Below are 17285 nucleotides of genomic sequence, written 5' to 3' on the forward strand. Positions count from 1 at the left end.
TTCCTTCATCTGACAAAATACAATCATTCATCTAAGTTGTGGGTGTTCTCGAGCATGCCAAGACATGCACGATAGCAATCTTATAAAACGAATCATATTAGTTAATATACATCATAGAGACTTCATAGATTGAAAACCACGCTATCCAATATCCGTTAAACGATCAACCTCATCTTCTCTGTCCTCAGATTGCTTTCAAGTATTTATAGGCGACTTCTTCGCTCTCACTCATTGTCGTTTGCAAAAATATGCTGTATGCCGACTGCATCCCAATCTCTCGACTCTCTGATTCTCCAGAATGCGACTTCACCATCCTCGACCCTCTTCGGTTGCCATACTCTTTCATTGGTGTCTGGGTCGGTGGAAGAATAGAACCATTGAGGTTCATGTGGAGGCAGCTTCCCTTCCGCTCGAAGTTTGCGGGTGTTTCGCTGCTTTTCTTCGTTGAGTGTTTTAAGACTGAGCTTACAATAAGCAAAAGTCACCCTAGGATGGATATCAAGAGATAGCTCACCCTTGAGCGCGATTGTACTCAGCATTCTCAAATGCTCTTTGGTCAGTTCTTAGCCTGCAGTCTGTTGGGCATAAATAGTTTTCTAACCCCTGAGGAATATCATTCTAATATGACAGTGAGTTTTGATTCAAGTCAAAGCACTGATAAATATCATGTTCATGGGCTTACCAGAGTGACGGCAAAAGGCGTAAGGTTAAACGGTGCCCTAGCCTTTTCTGAATTCCTCCATAATAGGATATATTCCTTTTGAGTTTGATTGACTGACATGTCAGATTCAAGAGGTAGAGTTTCAGCACTGGCTTCTCTCGCTATGAGCTGAGTGTCCCATCCTAGTGTACATCGTCAGTATAGGTCGTCTGTTGAGATGGTACCATGTACGGCCAGCGATATCCCATCTGACATTTCCTTCAACGTCCTTTACACTACCCTTGATTTCAAATGCGTCCTTGCCCCGCCATCCTCGAGGCTTGAATGTAAGTGAGCATGTCTCGCCAGTACGATGATTGGCTACATAGAAGGAAATGGCATTAGCGTCACTTATCTCTGCATACATGATGCATAACCGAAATAAACTTACTAACTACAAGATCACCGTAATGATCGATAATCGGCGAACCCATAATAAAGTTGGAAACGTTCGTAGTAACTTTTTTCCACGAATAATGCTCTGCCACGTATCCTTCACCATACTCTGGACCTGCTTTGGAATAGTCGAGCATAGGCTTGGCCCATGATTTTGGAATGATAAGTTCCGCATGCGCAACACCAGTTGGTCGAATTTCGAATGAACGACCTTGGAACTTATTTTGTGCATCAACCTCTCCATAGTACTTCCAAGTAGGTGCTTCCGAATAACATGCCGATATAGGAGGGTGGTGCGAAACTTGCTCAGAGATGTACCTATACCTGTTAGGAATGGCATACTCGAAGGTTTGACTGAGTAATGGATTGAAAGGCTTGGCGATACGACCGATAGTAGAGCTATAGTTGGACATAGCAAAAGCGCCTACAAATGCAATTCGACGTAGAGAATCTTGTTCCGAGGCGGCGACTGTCAGGCAAGCATCGTATTCCATATCCTCCGCTGCAATCATCAATATCAGTCCCATTATACAAAATACAAACAAAAAGACACACCCATTCGTTGAAGCATTGATGTACACTCATTGAAGCTAACGGGGAAAGAAATTTTGGTCAGATCCTTACCAACAGAACTCTTTAGAATACTCCACACTGTACCATGTTGGATCAGCACTCTGGCGATAATTCTGCATACAACATACAGCTGACAGACGGCCTTCTATCGTCATCAATGGGTAACTTGCTCCTCACATATAGATATGGCTCTAAACTCTTTCTAGCCAAGTACTCTTTAATTGTGCCTTTTACAATTGGCTCCCGAATGATCAGATCTAAACTGACAGCTCTACTAATCCCGGCTGTCGGCGACCCTGGCCTGACGTTTTCGGGATGGGCAATGGAGTCGTAAAGTTTAAGATTGGGCAAAGTATTTTGCTCAATTGCATCAAAGAATTCGTCTGTGTCCTCTTCATCATCATCCGATGCTGCCGCCACGATAGCATCGTGAGCTTCTTGGATGTTAGGGATAGAAGGGCGAGAGAGAAGCTTAGAGGACGAAGGAGGAGAGATAATTGCTCCTACTTCATTCTCTGCAATAATGGATTGGGTAGGCGTCATGAACACATCGTTGGTACCCGCCGAAGATGCAGAACCCAAAACACTTTGGTCCATACTATGGCCATGTAATCCTTCGGTAGCAATTGGGGAAATGGGCAAGCTGGCCGAATTTAGGCCCGCCAAAACTTCTTTGGCCTGCCTTAACGCCCGACGTTTCTTTTTATTATTTTTTGCCGCATCGTTCAACTGCTTTTCGAATTCCGCCTGTTGGGTAGCAATAGTAAGCATGTTTTCTTCCCACAACTGACGAGCTTGGACTTCGCGATATATTCGGTTAGTCAGATACCGTTCACGGTCCATAGACATAGTGTTTTGAGCAAAGACGAGTTGCGCCAGAGTCTCGAGAGATTGGCGAAGGGCGTCTTTGACAGCAGCCTGGCGAGAGGAGGTGATAGTTCCTGTATGACCTCTGTCGGGCGTAGACGGGACAGGAGACACAACGATGGAATCCACAAGTTGTTGAGTAAGCTCGATTTGTTCTTTAATGTTGAGTATTCCGAGCTCATAAGCGTTTTCATGGGGGATAACATCAGTTGATGGCTGTTCTTGATCTTCATCCTCGCTTCCAATAGAACTATCTTTGTCAAAGCTGACACTCTCTGCTTTGGTGCCAGTAACGCGGGCAGCTGAGGATGATATGTCCTGGTGGATGCCAAAATTGGAAGAAGATTTGTGGCTTGCAGCCGTACTCATCACGCTCAAACCGGTAGCGGTTCTCTGCAAAGCCGGACTCAGAAAAGAATCAGATGGAGGGAGGGATCCGACAGCTGCTGCAGCTTTTTCGTAGACATTGAGACTTGTGTCCTTCCTAGTGACGCCTAAAGGCCGCTCAACATCTGTAGCATTCTGATAAAATTCAATATTGAGCTTGATGGTCTGCACCCATCTTGCAATCTCTGCTCTATGTGCACTCTTGACAATAAATTTTGGCACAGCAGAGCTAACTTTTGAAGACAGCTCAAACCTAGTACCATCTGAGGAAGCCTGCAGCGAGGCGATGGCCATGGCCATGGATCCTCGACAAGCTATGGACTCGTCTTCACGATTGCGATAATAGGAAAGAACACCATTTTCCAAAACAAACCACCGGGTGCGCCAACCGGAACGATAGTTGACCCATTTAGACAGGAAGCCATGAAGATCAGGAGGACGACCGTCTGATCTAGCCTCAACAAATGAATCTCTATAGCTGACTAATAAATGTCAGCTTCAACAAAAGCCGAAAAGGAACCACTTACATTGGCGCAAAAACACCTTGATTCTCTCATCGGCATTTTTCTCTCCATCCAAAACGCGTTTGTTTCGTTTATCTCGCACAAAGACGTCCGCGCCCCTCTTCACTGCCAATTCAACAAGCCTTAAGTCACGTCGTCTAGCTGGTGACATTAGTTATTGACATCAGACACAAAAGACCCAACGCACCGAGCGGCTTCGTGCAAAAGACTTGTCCCTGTTCGCTCATCAAGACTGCTTAAGTTAGCCACACTTGCCCTTGGGCCTTCGAGAAACATAACAACCGCTCTGCTCTCTTCAGCAGAACTTAACGAACTAGAAACATATTGCGTGAGGAGATTCTGGTATCTCGCCTGTAGTTGCGCACGAGATCCTACATGTGCCTCAGCATCAATTACATACATTGGAGGAAAGACAGACGGACCTTCGATAACGGAAGCAACCTCGGAGGTAGCTGCACATTCAAGTGGCGTCCGTCCACGATCGTCCTTGATGGTATCATCTATCATAGGATGCGACAAAAGGAGCTTTACTAGATAGAGTCTCAATATGAAGCCAGAGGTAGCTCCCATTGTCATAACTCACCAATGTCAACTCGTCCAATCTCACTAGCAACGTGCAATGGGGTCGCGGAAGATCCAAGCGCCACTGGAAGATTTGGAGACGAAATATTAGGAGAGTTGAGAATGGACTGTATCATTGGCACTATTGTAGCGCTCATCAGCTGAATCCTCCGCAAACATTCAAAAGACATGCCGCTTGCCACTCTTATGGCCATACCCAATAGGTGACCCGCCTTGCTTCTTTCATCCCCATTTCCATCCTTGATCTGGTTCAGAAATAGCTGGACCTCTGAAGTATCTTCCGAACGAAGCGCCGCTAAAAGACGAAAATTGTACAAGGCTGATGGAGGCGTAGGCTGGGATAGGTGGGAAGTTGAGGATGTGCTGGTGGACAGCCCTACTTGGGTCAGTTTGGAGTGCTTATACTACAGACTTGACTTGCTCGGCTGGTAATCTACTCCCTTCTTGTGGGATATATCAGTAGGACCACTCATTATAAGTTTGATGTGTCGTGAATAGAAATATTAATTAGAAAAGCGAGAAAGGAAGAGAAAAGGTTAGAGGTTTGAATCGTGATGTCACAACTTAATACTCTATATATAGTTTACATTTTATTATTTTTCTCTATTCAACTCTCATCCATCATACTCGGCCAAATTAACTCAAGAATAAATGTACCACATTGTTGAGATCTTTGGATAGCATGGCAAAGCTTGTTTGGCTCTTCCAACAGCTCATACCTCCGCTTTTCCTTGCTTACTTTTAGTACGTCCCTTGATGGGCTGCGTCTTTATGCCACGAAAAGAACTGCCATAACCTGACTGTAGTGTAGCAAGACTTGGACAATATGTACTTTTGAGATAGCACGTGAGCTAGCCTACCCTTATTATGGCTCAATATCTGCTAATCAGGCCATGCTAGCCTATCTCATTACTAATGGTCATGCCGTATTTGGACGTGCGTTCAGGCTTTGTTTGAGAAGTCTGACTAACATTTCAAAGACATATACAGCATATCACCAACCGTATCAATAGGCATGATTTCTCTTCTGTATCTTCGTCTTTATTTTCTCCCGAGCTCACAATCGGTTCCCCCATTCAATGCCCCTTCCTCTATACAAAGTAAGAAGGTCATCTTTGAGTGTTTGGATCCCGAAGAAGCTCGAAAACAGCGCCTAGCCAACGGCTTAACTGCGGAAGAGGCTGACAAATTGACTAATGAGCCGTTGGTAAATAAATGTCACAAAGGGAAATGCAGAGGGAGATGGAAACCTGCTAGAGCAAGACATTGTTCACAATGTGAGGTTTGTCGTGCAGGATTTGATCACCATTGTGCCCTCGTAAGTTTTGTTGAATGCGAGATGAGCTAACTAAGACATAAAAGTTTGCAAACTGCCTCACAGCACCGTACATGCCCGCTTTCCTCGCCTTATTATTGTATGCGCCCCTCGTAGTTTTATTCCATTGCATACCATTGGTCGCGCCGTTAACTACAAAAGCTGCTTCAGCTTATCATCAATCATGTACCTCGCAATGGATCAGAGATAATTGGTGGGACTGGAGGTGGAGCTGGGTCGTTGCAGGTGGACCTGTTGGTCGTTATGTAGGCGGATTGATTCTAGGGTGGAAGGAGCTGGATAGAATGGAGGACGGAGGTCTCGAAAGACTTGCTATAGGCTTGTTGACCGCCTTTGGCATCATTGTATCTCTGATTGCAGCTGTATGTCTCTACTCGTCTACCACGCCCAGATCTACTGAACGAATCGAATCAGGCTTTGGCACATTCCACTCTTGCCGTTCTTCGAGAAGGCAATCTGACAGTGGATAGAGAACGTCAAAAGTCTTTTATCAGGCTGTCCAGACAACTCGCATCCTTATCAAAAACCAATTCAGATCAAAACTTTCAAGACAACCTTGTCCAGCGACTTCAAGATCTGTACCCTTCTCGTCACTTTTACATTCCTAATCCTACAGGCAGCGGAAAGATTGTGCAGCTTCCATACATTTTCAACCCATATCGCCTCGAAACCGATCCTATGGAAGTCATATTGGGAAAAGGCTGGAACTGGATATTACCATGGAGAGCTTTACAGTCGGGGATAGGCGACCAAATCTTCAACTGGCCTCTAAGCGATGAAGCTGTGAAGCTACTGAAAAACTAAACAAACTAGCTGTCATAAAAGGTCACTGAGAATGTTTTTGAATGGCGGATTTTGAGTACAATGCGAATACAGCCAAAATCTATGTATAATTTCCTCAGCCATTTGCTCCAGATATCGCTAATTACGTAATTCCGGTTCACCGGCTACTACCTACCATGCTTTTGTATCTTTATTGATTTTGCAAAATATTCTAAAGTGAAATTTACAATGGTTGTATTTTATAACCAGGACGACTCTGTAGAGACAGAAATAGAGCTATCAATAGCTCAGTACTCTACGGCTCAACCTTGGAAGCATGAGACAGCGCTGGCTAACTCTGTGCTTTGGGATCAACTACTGGCATTGGTGAGGATTAAGGATGTAGATAGAATAGGAGTGAGCATAGAATGGCCAAGCGATGGACGCCTAGCTAGCAGAAAGGGAAAAGAGAAGGCCTTGGTGCTATGGGTCGAACGAGTCCCAGACGAAAGGGTAAGTTAGCTCAGTAAACCAGAACGCCTGTTGATTGTCCGCAAGGGAGAAGAGGAACGGCCGATATTATATGTCTATCCCTCTCTATTACCTCCGAATTCGCTAGTGCCGCTTCCAGCTACTCTTTACATACACTCACCTATCGACCTATCCCTTGTCATCTTGCAGCCGGTGTATGATACCATAGAGGACGAACAGCAAAAGCCGTCATCATCGACGTCGCTTTCAAGTTTGAGTTCTTCATTATGCAGAAATCAGGATGAGGCCTCTATTATGAGACAAGGCGCAGTCATCTTCCTTGAAGACCTTGATAGACGGTTCAAGATCCTCATGTCTGAGCCAGTTAACCAAGGTCTGATGACTCTTCAAACATCAATTATACTCTCAGCCACCCCATTTTACGCTCATGAAGACTCTCTATTCTCTTTCAAGGGCGAAGGTTTACAAGACATATTATGTGGAAGCAGTCATGGAAAGACACATTTATCTTTGACTGACTTTGATCCAGACTCTTTTCTCAGTGCTGCACTATCTCTCGAATTCAAAGGGGAAGATGTGTTGGATGATGAGGATGTAGTAAATGATTATAATGGATCAACCATATCAGACGCCACCTCCGGCTCGGTCACACCCCGTCCAGGCGGTGTCCGTCCCGAATCTCCGCCGGCTCCGATCGAGCAAGTCCTGCAAAACAGTGTAGAAGAACGAGGCGTACGATTCGATCTTCTACCGGCACTTGGGCCGGGTGTTGGAGAAGAAAACGAAGACGTTTGTTGGCTTAGTGTAGGTGGACTAGGGAGAGCAGGAATATTCGAAGGTGACTGGGTTATCCTTAAGCCAGCGGAAGAGCATGGTGGGAGGTTGGTCAAAGCTTTGGCATGGGAACGGTTGGACGAGCCAGATACTGATTTGTAAGCCTGGTTATGTTTCCAAGGCTCCGCACTCAGATAGACTAGGCCACTCAACCCCATTCTTCTTCCTCCAACTCTCTATCGGTCCCTTGTACCATCGAGCCACCCTACTCAACTGGTGATTCTTCCAACCCCTTTTGGAGCCCGATCGCCAACTCTTCCTACTGCCAGTTCCATCACTTTATCCCGTCTGGCTACAGCAGAAGCTGTTGATAAACGGTACGAGAGATCTTGGCTGCAAGGTCAATTACAGATGTTTAGATCCAAAAACGAAGGTAAAAAAAAAGAAAAGAATATAAAAAAGGTTATTCAGCGAGACGACATCTTTGCTGTTCCTGCTTGGCTTGATAAACCTCTTTCTGATGAAGAAAGGCAAGATACTGCTTACGAAAACTCCAATATAGATTTTAAGATGGAGTGCCCAAGCTCCTTTTTGTCGGAAAGAAAGCCCCGCTCGACAGCTCTGATATACTTCAAAATCACCTCTGTGACATGCGATACTCTGCTTCCAATTGAAGAAGATTTCCACTCGTCTCTTACAGCAAAGGCCAGAGCAGGAGAATTGGGATGTTGGATTGACGAAGGAACAAAAGTTGTATGGGAAGGCTTAACTCAGGGTCGGGTAGATAGAAGAATGATAGACAGAGGGTGGTTTGGTTTAGGTATGTCTGATCTTTTTACTTGAGTGTGGGCTTATAACCGCAATGAAGAGCCTACACCGCCTCCATTCTCGAAAATAGCCTTTTCTAAACTGAAAGATCTACTCAATTCGACTCTGCACTATGCCTCGATAACTTCCGCCATGCAGCTTTCCATATTGCTAGAAGGTGCCTGTGGATCTGGTAAAAGAAGCTTGGTACAAAATGTTGCTGATGAAATAGGCTTCAGCGTTGTCAATGTAAGCCATACGAATTGATTCAGCCGTACTGATGAGGATAAAGGTGGAGTGCTGGGATATCGTTGGCGACACAGAAGCTATGACTTCCGGTACTCTTCTTGCCCGATTGGCTAAAGCAATCTCATGCTCCCCATCCATTCTCATCCTTCATCATATAGAAGCTTTAGCGAACAAAAGTGATAACTCACTTAGCAGACCCCCTCTCATTGTGAAGACTGTTCAAGAAATTCTACGAGACGCTAAGAAAGGTTCGTCAGAGGGTGGTTGGCCAATCATTGTTCTTGGTACCACGTCTGATGCGGACAATATTCCCATCGACTTGCAGGGATGTTTCAAACAGCATATTGAGCTCAAAGCTCCCAACGAGGAAGAGCGATTAGCCATCATACAACATGCAGTGGGGCAATATAATGTGGCCCCTGATGTTGACCTTAGACAGATGGCGAGACAAACAGCCGCTCTCAACGCAGGAGATATCACAGCTCTCGTCTATCAAGCATGGGATATCGCTCTTTCGCGCACGTCTCATTCTTCCTCTTGTCCTCTCATCAATCTTCAACATGCAGGGTTATCCATCACTTCACAAGATTTTGATAGCGCATTAAATCAAGCCAGAACGGCTTATTCAGATAGTATTGGTGCTCCAAAAATACCCAATGTGTCGTGGGATGATGTGGGTGGGCTGGTTCGGGTCAAGAAGGATATTTTGGATACAATTCAGTTACCTCTGGATAGACCAGAGATGTTTGGCGAGGGACTAAAGAAACGTTCTGGTATGGTTTTCTTGTCAGATTATGGCAGACCCTTGCTTACAGTTGCGGTTTAGGTATTCTTTTGTATGGGCCTCCAGGAACAGGTAAAACTCTTCTGGCCAAAGCAGTAGCTACCTCTTGTTCTCTCAATTTTTTCTCTGTCAAAGGACCAGAACTCCTCAACATGTACATTGGTGAGTCAGAGGCCAACGTTCGCCGTGTTTTCCAACGAGCTCGCGATGCTGCGCCATGCGTCATTTTCATGGATGAACTTGACAGTGTCGCCCCCCAACGAGGAAACCAGGGTGATTCGGGAGGGGTAATGGACAGAATTGTGAGTCAACTACTAGCTGAGCTAGATGGAATGAATGGAGGAGAAGCCACTGGGGTATTTGTCATGGGCGCTACAAATAGACCAGACTTGCTTGATCCTGCTCTACTTCGACCAGGTCGATTCGACAAGATGCTCTATCTTTCCATCCCTACCACACATTCCGCCCAAGCGAGTATACTACAAGCCTTGACTAGGAGATTCAATTTGTCTCCTGATCTTAATTTGGAGGAAGTTGCAGAAATGTGTCCATTCAATTACACTGGAGCAGACCTGTATGCCCTCTGCGCAGATGCAATGCTTAATGCCATGACACGCCAAGCACACCACGTAGACAATGTTATTAGTCGACTTTCATCTCTAGCTGCGACCCATCCAGAGAGTAAAACATGGCCAGGAGAATTGACATCTCAATACTACCTTGCCAAGATGGCTCAAGAAGAAGAGACCGACGTGATTGTTGGAAAAGAAGACTTTGTCAGTGCATTAGAGAAGTTAGTGCCATCTGTCAGTGTAGACGAATTGAGACATTACGAAAAGGTGCGGAGAGAATTCCAAGGTTTCTCGATAGAAACAAAGAGCCAGGATGAACAGGCTATGCTTGAAAAAATTGGGAAGAAGAAAGGTAAAGGAAAAGCACGATTAAATGAGGTGCAAGTAGACGGTGATAGAGTTTCATAGAGATCATCAATGTGATATGGTATAGCGAGATTATGCGAGGCTTCTTGTTATGACTTTTTGACCAAATTTCACTGACTTTTTTTCGCCCCTTCAAGCTTTCCTTGTATATCCTTGACCTCCCACTTTCTCAACCAATTTGGTTTTGTTTCTTCCAACTCTTCCTTCATCTTTTCCAGGTCCTTTCTCAGTTGATCCTCCATATCAGTGAGCGATTTTCGTTCAAAATGAGGACGACCTAATCCAGTTGAGATCACGATACCTTTGAGCTGTTCAGGACGGTCCGCTTTTGTGGACAAGTAATGCATTGTCTATGAGTTGATCAATTTTTTTTGTTACAGTCAAAACCCGTAATCAACATACCTCAATAGTTTCGAGTCCCTTTTGAACTTTGCTAGCCATCTCCATCCATCCGGCATTCTCCTCTCTTTCAACTCCGCTCCAGCTTTGTATCCGCTCATCTTCCCAATCGACACCATCTGATTCTTCATATTGTTGTACGGCCACCATCGGGCTAGGGTCAATATCAGATATGTCCCCAATAGTGGGAGCAGGAGACATGTAAGTGTCGTATGTTTCAATGAGCTTGGCATGTGGCGCGCCTAGAAGGGCGTGGGGTGCAGGCAGAGGGTATAATGCTACATTGAGATTTGGCATGAAGGGAGCCGGATTGACATAGTAGTTTTTATCAAAACGTCCGCTTATCAACTATTGATCAGAAGTCTTGTTTTATTGTAGTGAGATTAATGCTCACCTCTCGACCAGATGAGGAGGGGGTGGCCAACTGACACGGCAATTCTTGATATTCTCGTCATGAGCATCCATAACGACAGTTATTAGTCGCCGTTCTCCTTCTCCTTGTTCATATTCAAACTCAGCAATGTAGACTGGGAACATGATGGGATAACAAGCAACCTGTCTCGTTAAGCATTATCACGATGGTTAAATCAAAAATTTACCAAAGTCTCCTTAAATTTAGACTCGTTGGCTATCAAATTTTCCCACTCTGATCTTTTGCCAATGGATTTGCGAATTCTTCTGAGAAGACCAAGAGGGGAAACAGTAAACGGGACGGGGACGACTTCCAATCCATCATTTTCGAGTTGTCGAAGGTCTTTGGACGGATTATAAGCAGGAAGATTATCTGGCAAAGGCGGAACAGCAAATGATAGATATGACAGTGGTGCAAATGGATTACCTACCAACGTGTCAAACTATGAGTGAAAATCATCTGGGAAGCGCAAGTCAACGTACCAGGTACATAAGCCTCTTTACAACTTATCCACAAATTAGGCTCAAGTCTGGTATCTTTTGCATTCGCGAGCTTCAATTTCCCCTCAATCATGCTATCCACTCTCCATATGGGGTAAAGGGCGGCCTTCATCTGACCTTTGAGCTCAAGCTTTGAACCAAAGCCGAATTCTCGTGCCAGAGACGTGACTGAAGGACCAAATAATCTCAGAAGGAAGGCATAGACCATATTTGGAACAGAAGCTAGAGAAAGTGAGTCTGGCGCGCTGGGTAGTCTAATAGTGGTCTCGTCTTACCTGATGCCAGTAAAGCGTTGATGTGCATCTTGTTCAAGGCTTCGGTCGGCGTCACCTGGAAGGGTGTTGTAGTGATCTTGCTTGACGGCGAGCTAGCGTTGGAGGCCATACGCCTTGTCCATTGACAGTGGAGAGGGCGTTTTCTCAGCCTTGGACTTCCAAATGCTATTGTGATTCTTTGAGATATCATGTTGATATGTATAGTTGTAGAATAAGATAAAACAATCATGATATTTAAGAAAGCATAAAAAAGAGCGGAGATCGCCGAAAGTGATTGCCTCCACCACCCTCCACCTTCACTGGCTAAAAACGATTATTTACCTTTTAAAACGGTTTAATCATTTTTGTAAAGCTCAGAATGGTTGAGTTACGACGGAGAACGTCAAGAAAAAGCTACGCCGACGTTGCTGAAGGATTAGATGATATATCAGAAGATGAAGGTGTTGGCAAGAGGACGAAAAGAGCGAGGGAAGACGATGAGGACGATGCTTTATTAGAGGGAGAAAGTGAAGAGTTTGAGCCTGACAGCCCTTTACTGCAAGTTAAGAATGAACCAGGCCAAGTAATTGGAAGAGGGAGCGATACTATGGATGATATGGAAGAGATTCCTTTAAAGGGGAAAAAGAAAAGTATTGGAAAACAGACAAAGAACAAGAGCAAGACTACAACTACTACAGTGAGGCCAAGAGCCATTGAAGATACAAGCAGATCCTACAACCCAACTATCAAGTCGGAAAGAGTTACCAAAGACCAGCCATTTTCTCATATCCCTACTGAATACCTCTATATCTTGGGTAGATCCGCGGAAAAGATAATCAAGAGCCATGATTGGGAAGCACGGGAGACTCAGCGTCAAAACCTCGAAAAGCAGAGGTCCAAAGAACGAGAAATGAGAAAAGACGAGTTACCTTTAGATTCCATTTTACCGTTTTCCACCAGATTGTGCTCCGATCCCAAAAATGGAAGTATCAAGCCAAAAGTACAATGGCTGAAAGAACCTCCGACAGGTGAATTCAAGTCAAAAAAGGATAGAAAGAGATTTCGGGAATGGGTCATTGGGCAATCTTTCAGTGGTGTGCCAAAGGAGCTCTGGAGAGGTGAAGGCTGGTGGCCAGAGATGTATGTCGGCGAAGAGGGTAGCAAAGAAGTGTCAGAAAGGAAAAGCTGGTTGTTGAGGGAAGAAGTGAGGCTGGAGTTTGATCGCGTAGGAAGGCCAAAACCAAGTGATTTGGTTATTCTAGCGAATGAGTGAAACTCTTGTTTGATTTTCTTGACAACCCATCTCTGACAATCATAGCAGACAGGCGAGATCATATCTTCCCACAAGTGCCACTTCCCAGCAACCAAGCATAAATGTTCTCTTAGGGCCATATGATGAACAGATCGCTACGCAATTCTCCATCTTTGATTCCCGCTCATTACGTGCGATTTTTTGTGCTAGCTATTCCTCAAAAACCTCACTGATGATAAACCTGCAGATGAAACAAATGCTGAATCAATCAGACAAGGTTACACATTCTTTGCTGGCGGCCCCATCTGGGGTCTTGAATGGTGTCCCATTGCCCCATCCAAATCCGCTGAATTGAACAATACACAGTACCTTGCTGTTTCAACCCTGCGCAACATTCAAACCCAGCCTGAGATGTTTGAGAGGGTATCAAGAGACACAAAGGGTTCCATTCAAGTTTGGTCCATAACGCCTCCAACTCTCAACGAAGATGAAGGTCAGGGACAGAATGGGGAGGACGTTCAGATGAGTGAAGGCAAGAAGGAATGTGGGATGAGATGTGAAATAGTACTTTGTGTGCAGGGCGGTTGCGCAATGCAGATTAAATGGATGCCTCTCGGGACATATGACGACGTAAGTTGACTGTCATTATTGCAAGGACACAATTAACCAGTTGATGGGAATAGTACGATATCTTGACGATAGGACAAGACATTGCAATACCCAAGCTGGGTATCTTGGCTGCTATCGGACTCGATGGTAGCATATCATTCTATCCTGTACCACATCCAAAATTTCTCCAAGGTAGTAAGAACACCTATGAACCAATCTATCGTAGGTATCTGTCCTCTCTTGTCACAACAAACAGAATAACAAAAGTCACAAAGTCAAAACGCATGAACCATTGTTCCGAATTACTGTACCCGATTCGGCCTGTATGTGCTTTGACTGGATAACAGGTACGCATATCGCCGTCGGTTTAGACAACGGGCATGTTGCAACATGGAATATCCAAGAAGCCCTCATCTCTGGATCCTCCTCTTCATGTTTGTCTTATCTCTCTATTGTGTCTCGTTCTCAGATCCACTGATCAGTTTCTGATAGTATTACCTTCTTCATACTCCTCTCTCGCAGAATCGTGTATTCGTTCTTTGTCAGTCTGTCGTATACCCTCCGATTCCTCATCTTTCAGTAAACCTCCCATTTTTGTGATAGCCTCGTCATATGATGGTACTGTATGTGCGCTGGATCTTCGAGACCTCTCCAAAGCGGAGCTACAGCGCGAGCGAGGTGAGTAACTTCCGACCAATCTGTCTTTGGACTACTGGTTTCAAACTAGATTGCTCACGATGATCAGTACCGTGTATGTCTACAGCATTCAGTCATTGGTTACCCTCACCGTTGATTGGTGACATGGACTACAACATATTGACAATAAGGCTCACTAGCACCCGGAAGACGAAAGGAATCGTTTTGGGCGGACAGCGTGGACAGATTTGGGTGCGTTCTTGCTTCATCGTTATTGTACTCCAGGTTACTTGTGGCTCATTGGGAATGGCATTGAACGGTAGGACATATCAACATCTGACTATCACCCAATGATTGTCTCTGCTGCCGCAGATGGGACTGTCATCATCCTCAACCAACTAGAGGGTTTCAAAAAATTCAATAGGGCTCGTGTAAGTGGCTCTGCTTTCCTCGTGGCCTTTCAAAATATTGATCAACCAATGACTTGTTCACATTCTCCCATTAGACATGGACATCTGAGAAGTTATACGAAATAGATTATTCGCCTAAAACCAGAACATACCGTCTTGTTGATAATTTTCTCCCACAAACGGTCCCTATCGAACACGTCCTTAACAAGGGTCCCAATGATACAAACAAAACGGCAACTTGGCATCCCGAAACCGGTATTCATTGTGCTAAGTGGCATAATGTAGGAGGTATTGGTCAGGCAGGATGGGTAGCAAGTGGGGGCGCAAGCGGTTTGGGTAGAGTTGAATGGGTTGAGGGAAAATGGAAAGGAGGAGAGGCGCCAGAAAATATAAAAATGGAGCAATGAGGGATTAGGTGAATGAGGAATAAGCGCAAGTTGACCAGCTGAAAGAAGGTTTGAGTGATAATTGGGAAAGCAAAGTGACTATACTGATGAGCAAGAAGCGTCGAGATTTAGGCGGCCTTTATCGTTAATGGTTTATAATAAAACAATCATGCATAAAACATGAAGGAATAGATTTGAAATAGATGGAAGCGATCATCAAATCAGTATGGAAAGTTTGAAAGTGTTCGATTGTATAATCTGTGAAAAATGTAAATATAAGACGAAAGAGCACAATACACGAAAAGAAAGTACAAGTAGAGAAAGAATAACAAATGATGAAAACCACCACTGTTGTATATATGTCAAAGGAACGAATGGTGATTTATAATCTGATCGACGCAGAAAAGAAAGTAAGCGTCATGTGTTGCTTTAGACACAAGTTTTTGAAGCTCTATTTCCCCCAATAACCTGTCCGTAAAGACTGAGTTGTCTCTCATGGATCAGCTCAACAAACAAAACAAGATTCACCACAACTTTCTGAATTCTCTCTATATATCCTTCTACCACTCTTCACTGAATTACTTGCATATACCATGAAGTGTTATTCTTTTTGAATTTGAAAGAAAATAGCCTTAACTCAAGTCAACACAATTCTTGTAAGAGGAAACTGAAATTGTTCAATTTTACAACTTCCCAAACAACTCACTTCATGGCCTAGCTTACAATTGGAATAAGGGTAAGAGCTAAGGTCCATATCCTAAAACAGAGCCAACAATCCAGTCAATCCTGTACCCAAAAGTCCTAATAAACCAAGAGCTTGTCCGCCAGTCAAAGCAGTCGCCACTCTTGGGTCTGCAGAAGATGTAGAACGCTTAAAGTAGCCAATGGGGGAGGAGACAAACGATCTTTTTCGAGTGTTTGTTTGACCAGAAGCATTGACGCCAGTAATGTACTGAGTTGGGAGCATGTTGGGTGGCTTAGCAGCGAGAAACATCTGTGCGATAATAAGCGCAAGAAGATTATGTTTCGTTGCACACAACGTACCCGAGCCAGTTTGGCGCCGTCAAACCGGTTTAACTGAAGAATGTATTGCCCAGTGCTGGGATCAACAGTGATTCCCCAATCACTGAAGAGCACCTGGTTGTTGTAATAGGTTATGACGTTGGTCGTAGCGGCACATGGATCTTGTACTTGTATTCGGCCATCGGAACTAAAGGGAAACAACGAGATTGAACCGTTGTCGTTGAGAGAATAGGTACCGTGCTGCCAAGAAATGTAGGCTTGTATGCAAGAAGGGTTTGTAGCGTTGGAATTATATTGGTATCGAACTTCCTCAAAGAACCCATTGTTGGTGCTATGCAGTTGTTTAGAATTTCATTCGGTACGCAACAAAATATTACTTGCAATGAATAGGAGATGCCACTGCTTTTTGGATAGTTGAACTTCATCTCGGCGGGGTTACAAATATCCTGCATAAATGGTTAGCATAGTTGTCCGTCTCATTTTCACCGCTGCCAGATCCACCAGAGCAAACTGTCAACAAGAATTACTGAATCGATTAATCATAAATCATGACCGCGGTCTCCAACAAGGGAGACTGCGCCAGCCACTTTTGTACGCGCCAAAGCGCTGTCACCACACCCAACCAAGCAAGAAGACAGCACAAAAGTCGTCATCTATCCTGTGTCCACTTTTTATAGCTTGAAATATTATAGACACAGCGATAAACAATACTTACGCCACCGGTAGATACTGCAGTGTTACTAGTCCATGTCCCCTCCAAATCTGTCAGATTGTTGGCAGCACTTAGATCACCTTGAGCAAACACGCCAGAGATGGAGGCGAAGATCAGCTGAGAGGCAATCAGCGCCAAAAGCATATTTGCAGGTCTTGTAGATGAGGGTGAAAGAATATATAAGGGAGGGCGAGGACGGAATGGGAATAAAGGAGGTGTTGGGTGTTGAACGTGACTATTCACGAGCAAAATCAGTAGTTCAAGTAAATGAAGTAGTGAAGAGGCGGGAAAGAAGGATAAAAAGGACAAATTTCCAGTGGATGAGGAAAAAAAAAAAGTTTAAGATGTAAAACAAAGAGCAAAATAATTAATCGCAGAGATTGTGGAAACAACACTGCATTCAATTTACGTAATTCGCGATTAGAAGCCACATTGTAAAACACCGGAAATTTCCGTTCATGTTTACATTTTGTTTTCACGCTACATCCAGAGAATTTTATAAAATAGGGTATATTTCGACA

The 17285-nt window shown here is 44.4% G+C and overlaps 6 protein-coding genes across 6 annotated transcripts; 3 read left to right on the forward strand and 3 right to left on the reverse strand.

The window, feature by feature from the left end:
- Positions 1-224: 224 nt before the first annotated feature.
- On the reverse strand, positions 225-4502 carry L203_100079 (uncharacterized protein; the record flags this gene model as incomplete). The annotated part of the gene is made up of 13 exons (XM_066209546.1): positions 225-459; positions 515-618; positions 683-843; positions 893-1021; positions 1092-1598; positions 1652-1747; positions 1798-3405; positions 3451-3584; positions 3635-3818; positions 3870-3977; positions 4031-4150; positions 4202-4324; positions 4442-4502. The coding sequence occupies 13 exons, from the start codon at positions 4500-4502 to the stop codon at positions 225-227; spliced, it is 3570 nt and encodes a 1189-aa protein (XP_066065643.1).
- A 209-nt stretch (positions 4503-4711) lies between these two features.
- L203_100080 (uncharacterized protein) lies at positions 4712-6169 on the forward strand (the record flags this gene model as incomplete). The annotated part of the gene is made up of 6 exons (XM_066209547.1): positions 4712-4773; positions 4841-4875; positions 4930-4965; positions 5010-5347; positions 5392-5727; positions 5780-6169. The coding sequence occupies 6 exons, from the start codon at positions 4712-4714 to the stop codon at positions 6167-6169; spliced, it is 1197 nt and encodes a 398-aa protein (XP_066065644.1).
- A 207-nt stretch (positions 6170-6376) lies between these two features.
- Positions 6377-10213, forward strand: L203_100081 (uncharacterized protein; the record flags this gene model as incomplete). Its single annotated transcript, XM_066209548.1, has 7 exons — positions 6377-6640; positions 6686-7551; positions 7597-8213; positions 8262-8449; positions 8493-9222; positions 9276-9285; positions 9616-10213. 7 exons carry the CDS (start codon positions 6377-6379, stop codon positions 10211-10213), a joined length of 3273 nt encoding a protein of 1090 aa, XP_066065645.1.
- Positions 10214-10281: 68 nt separating this feature from the next.
- On the reverse strand, positions 10282-11947 carry L203_100082 (uncharacterized protein; the record flags this gene model as incomplete). The annotated part of the gene is made up of 6 exons (XM_066209549.1): positions 10282-10521; positions 10574-10910; positions 10965-11125; positions 11170-11408; positions 11465-11704; positions 11758-11947. The coding sequence occupies 6 exons, from the start codon at positions 11945-11947 to the stop codon at positions 10282-10284; spliced, it is 1407 nt and encodes a 468-aa protein (XP_066065646.1).
- A 168-nt stretch (positions 11948-12115) lies between these two features.
- On the forward strand, positions 12116-15050 carry L203_100083 (uncharacterized protein; the record flags this gene model as incomplete). Its single annotated transcript, XM_066209550.1, has 9 exons — positions 12116-13005; positions 13058-13179; positions 13236-13618; positions 13672-13819; positions 13873-14031; positions 14090-14275; positions 14343-14485; positions 14557-14664; positions 14739-15050. The coding sequence occupies 9 exons, from the start codon at positions 12116-12118 to the stop codon at positions 15048-15050; spliced, it is 2451 nt and encodes an 816-aa protein (XP_066065647.1).
- A 580-nt stretch (positions 15051-15630) lies between these two features.
- L203_100084 (uncharacterized protein) lies at positions 15631-16908 on the reverse strand (the record flags this gene model as incomplete). The annotated part of the gene is made up of 6 exons (XM_066209551.1): positions 15631-15660; positions 15736-15743; positions 15822-16023; positions 16074-16383; positions 16434-16498; positions 16768-16908. 6 exons carry the CDS (start codon positions 16906-16908, stop codon positions 15631-15633), a joined length of 756 nt encoding a protein of 251 aa, XP_066065648.1.
- Between the last annotated feature and the right edge of the window lie 377 nt (positions 16909-17285).

Source organism: Cryptococcus depauperatus, chromosome 1 (assembly GCF_001720195.1).
Source record: "Cryptococcus depauperatus CBS 7841 chromosome 1, complete sequence".
Lineage (NCBI taxonomy): Eukaryota > Fungi > Basidiomycota > Tremellomycetes > Tremellales > Cryptococcaceae > Cryptococcus > Cryptococcus depauperatus.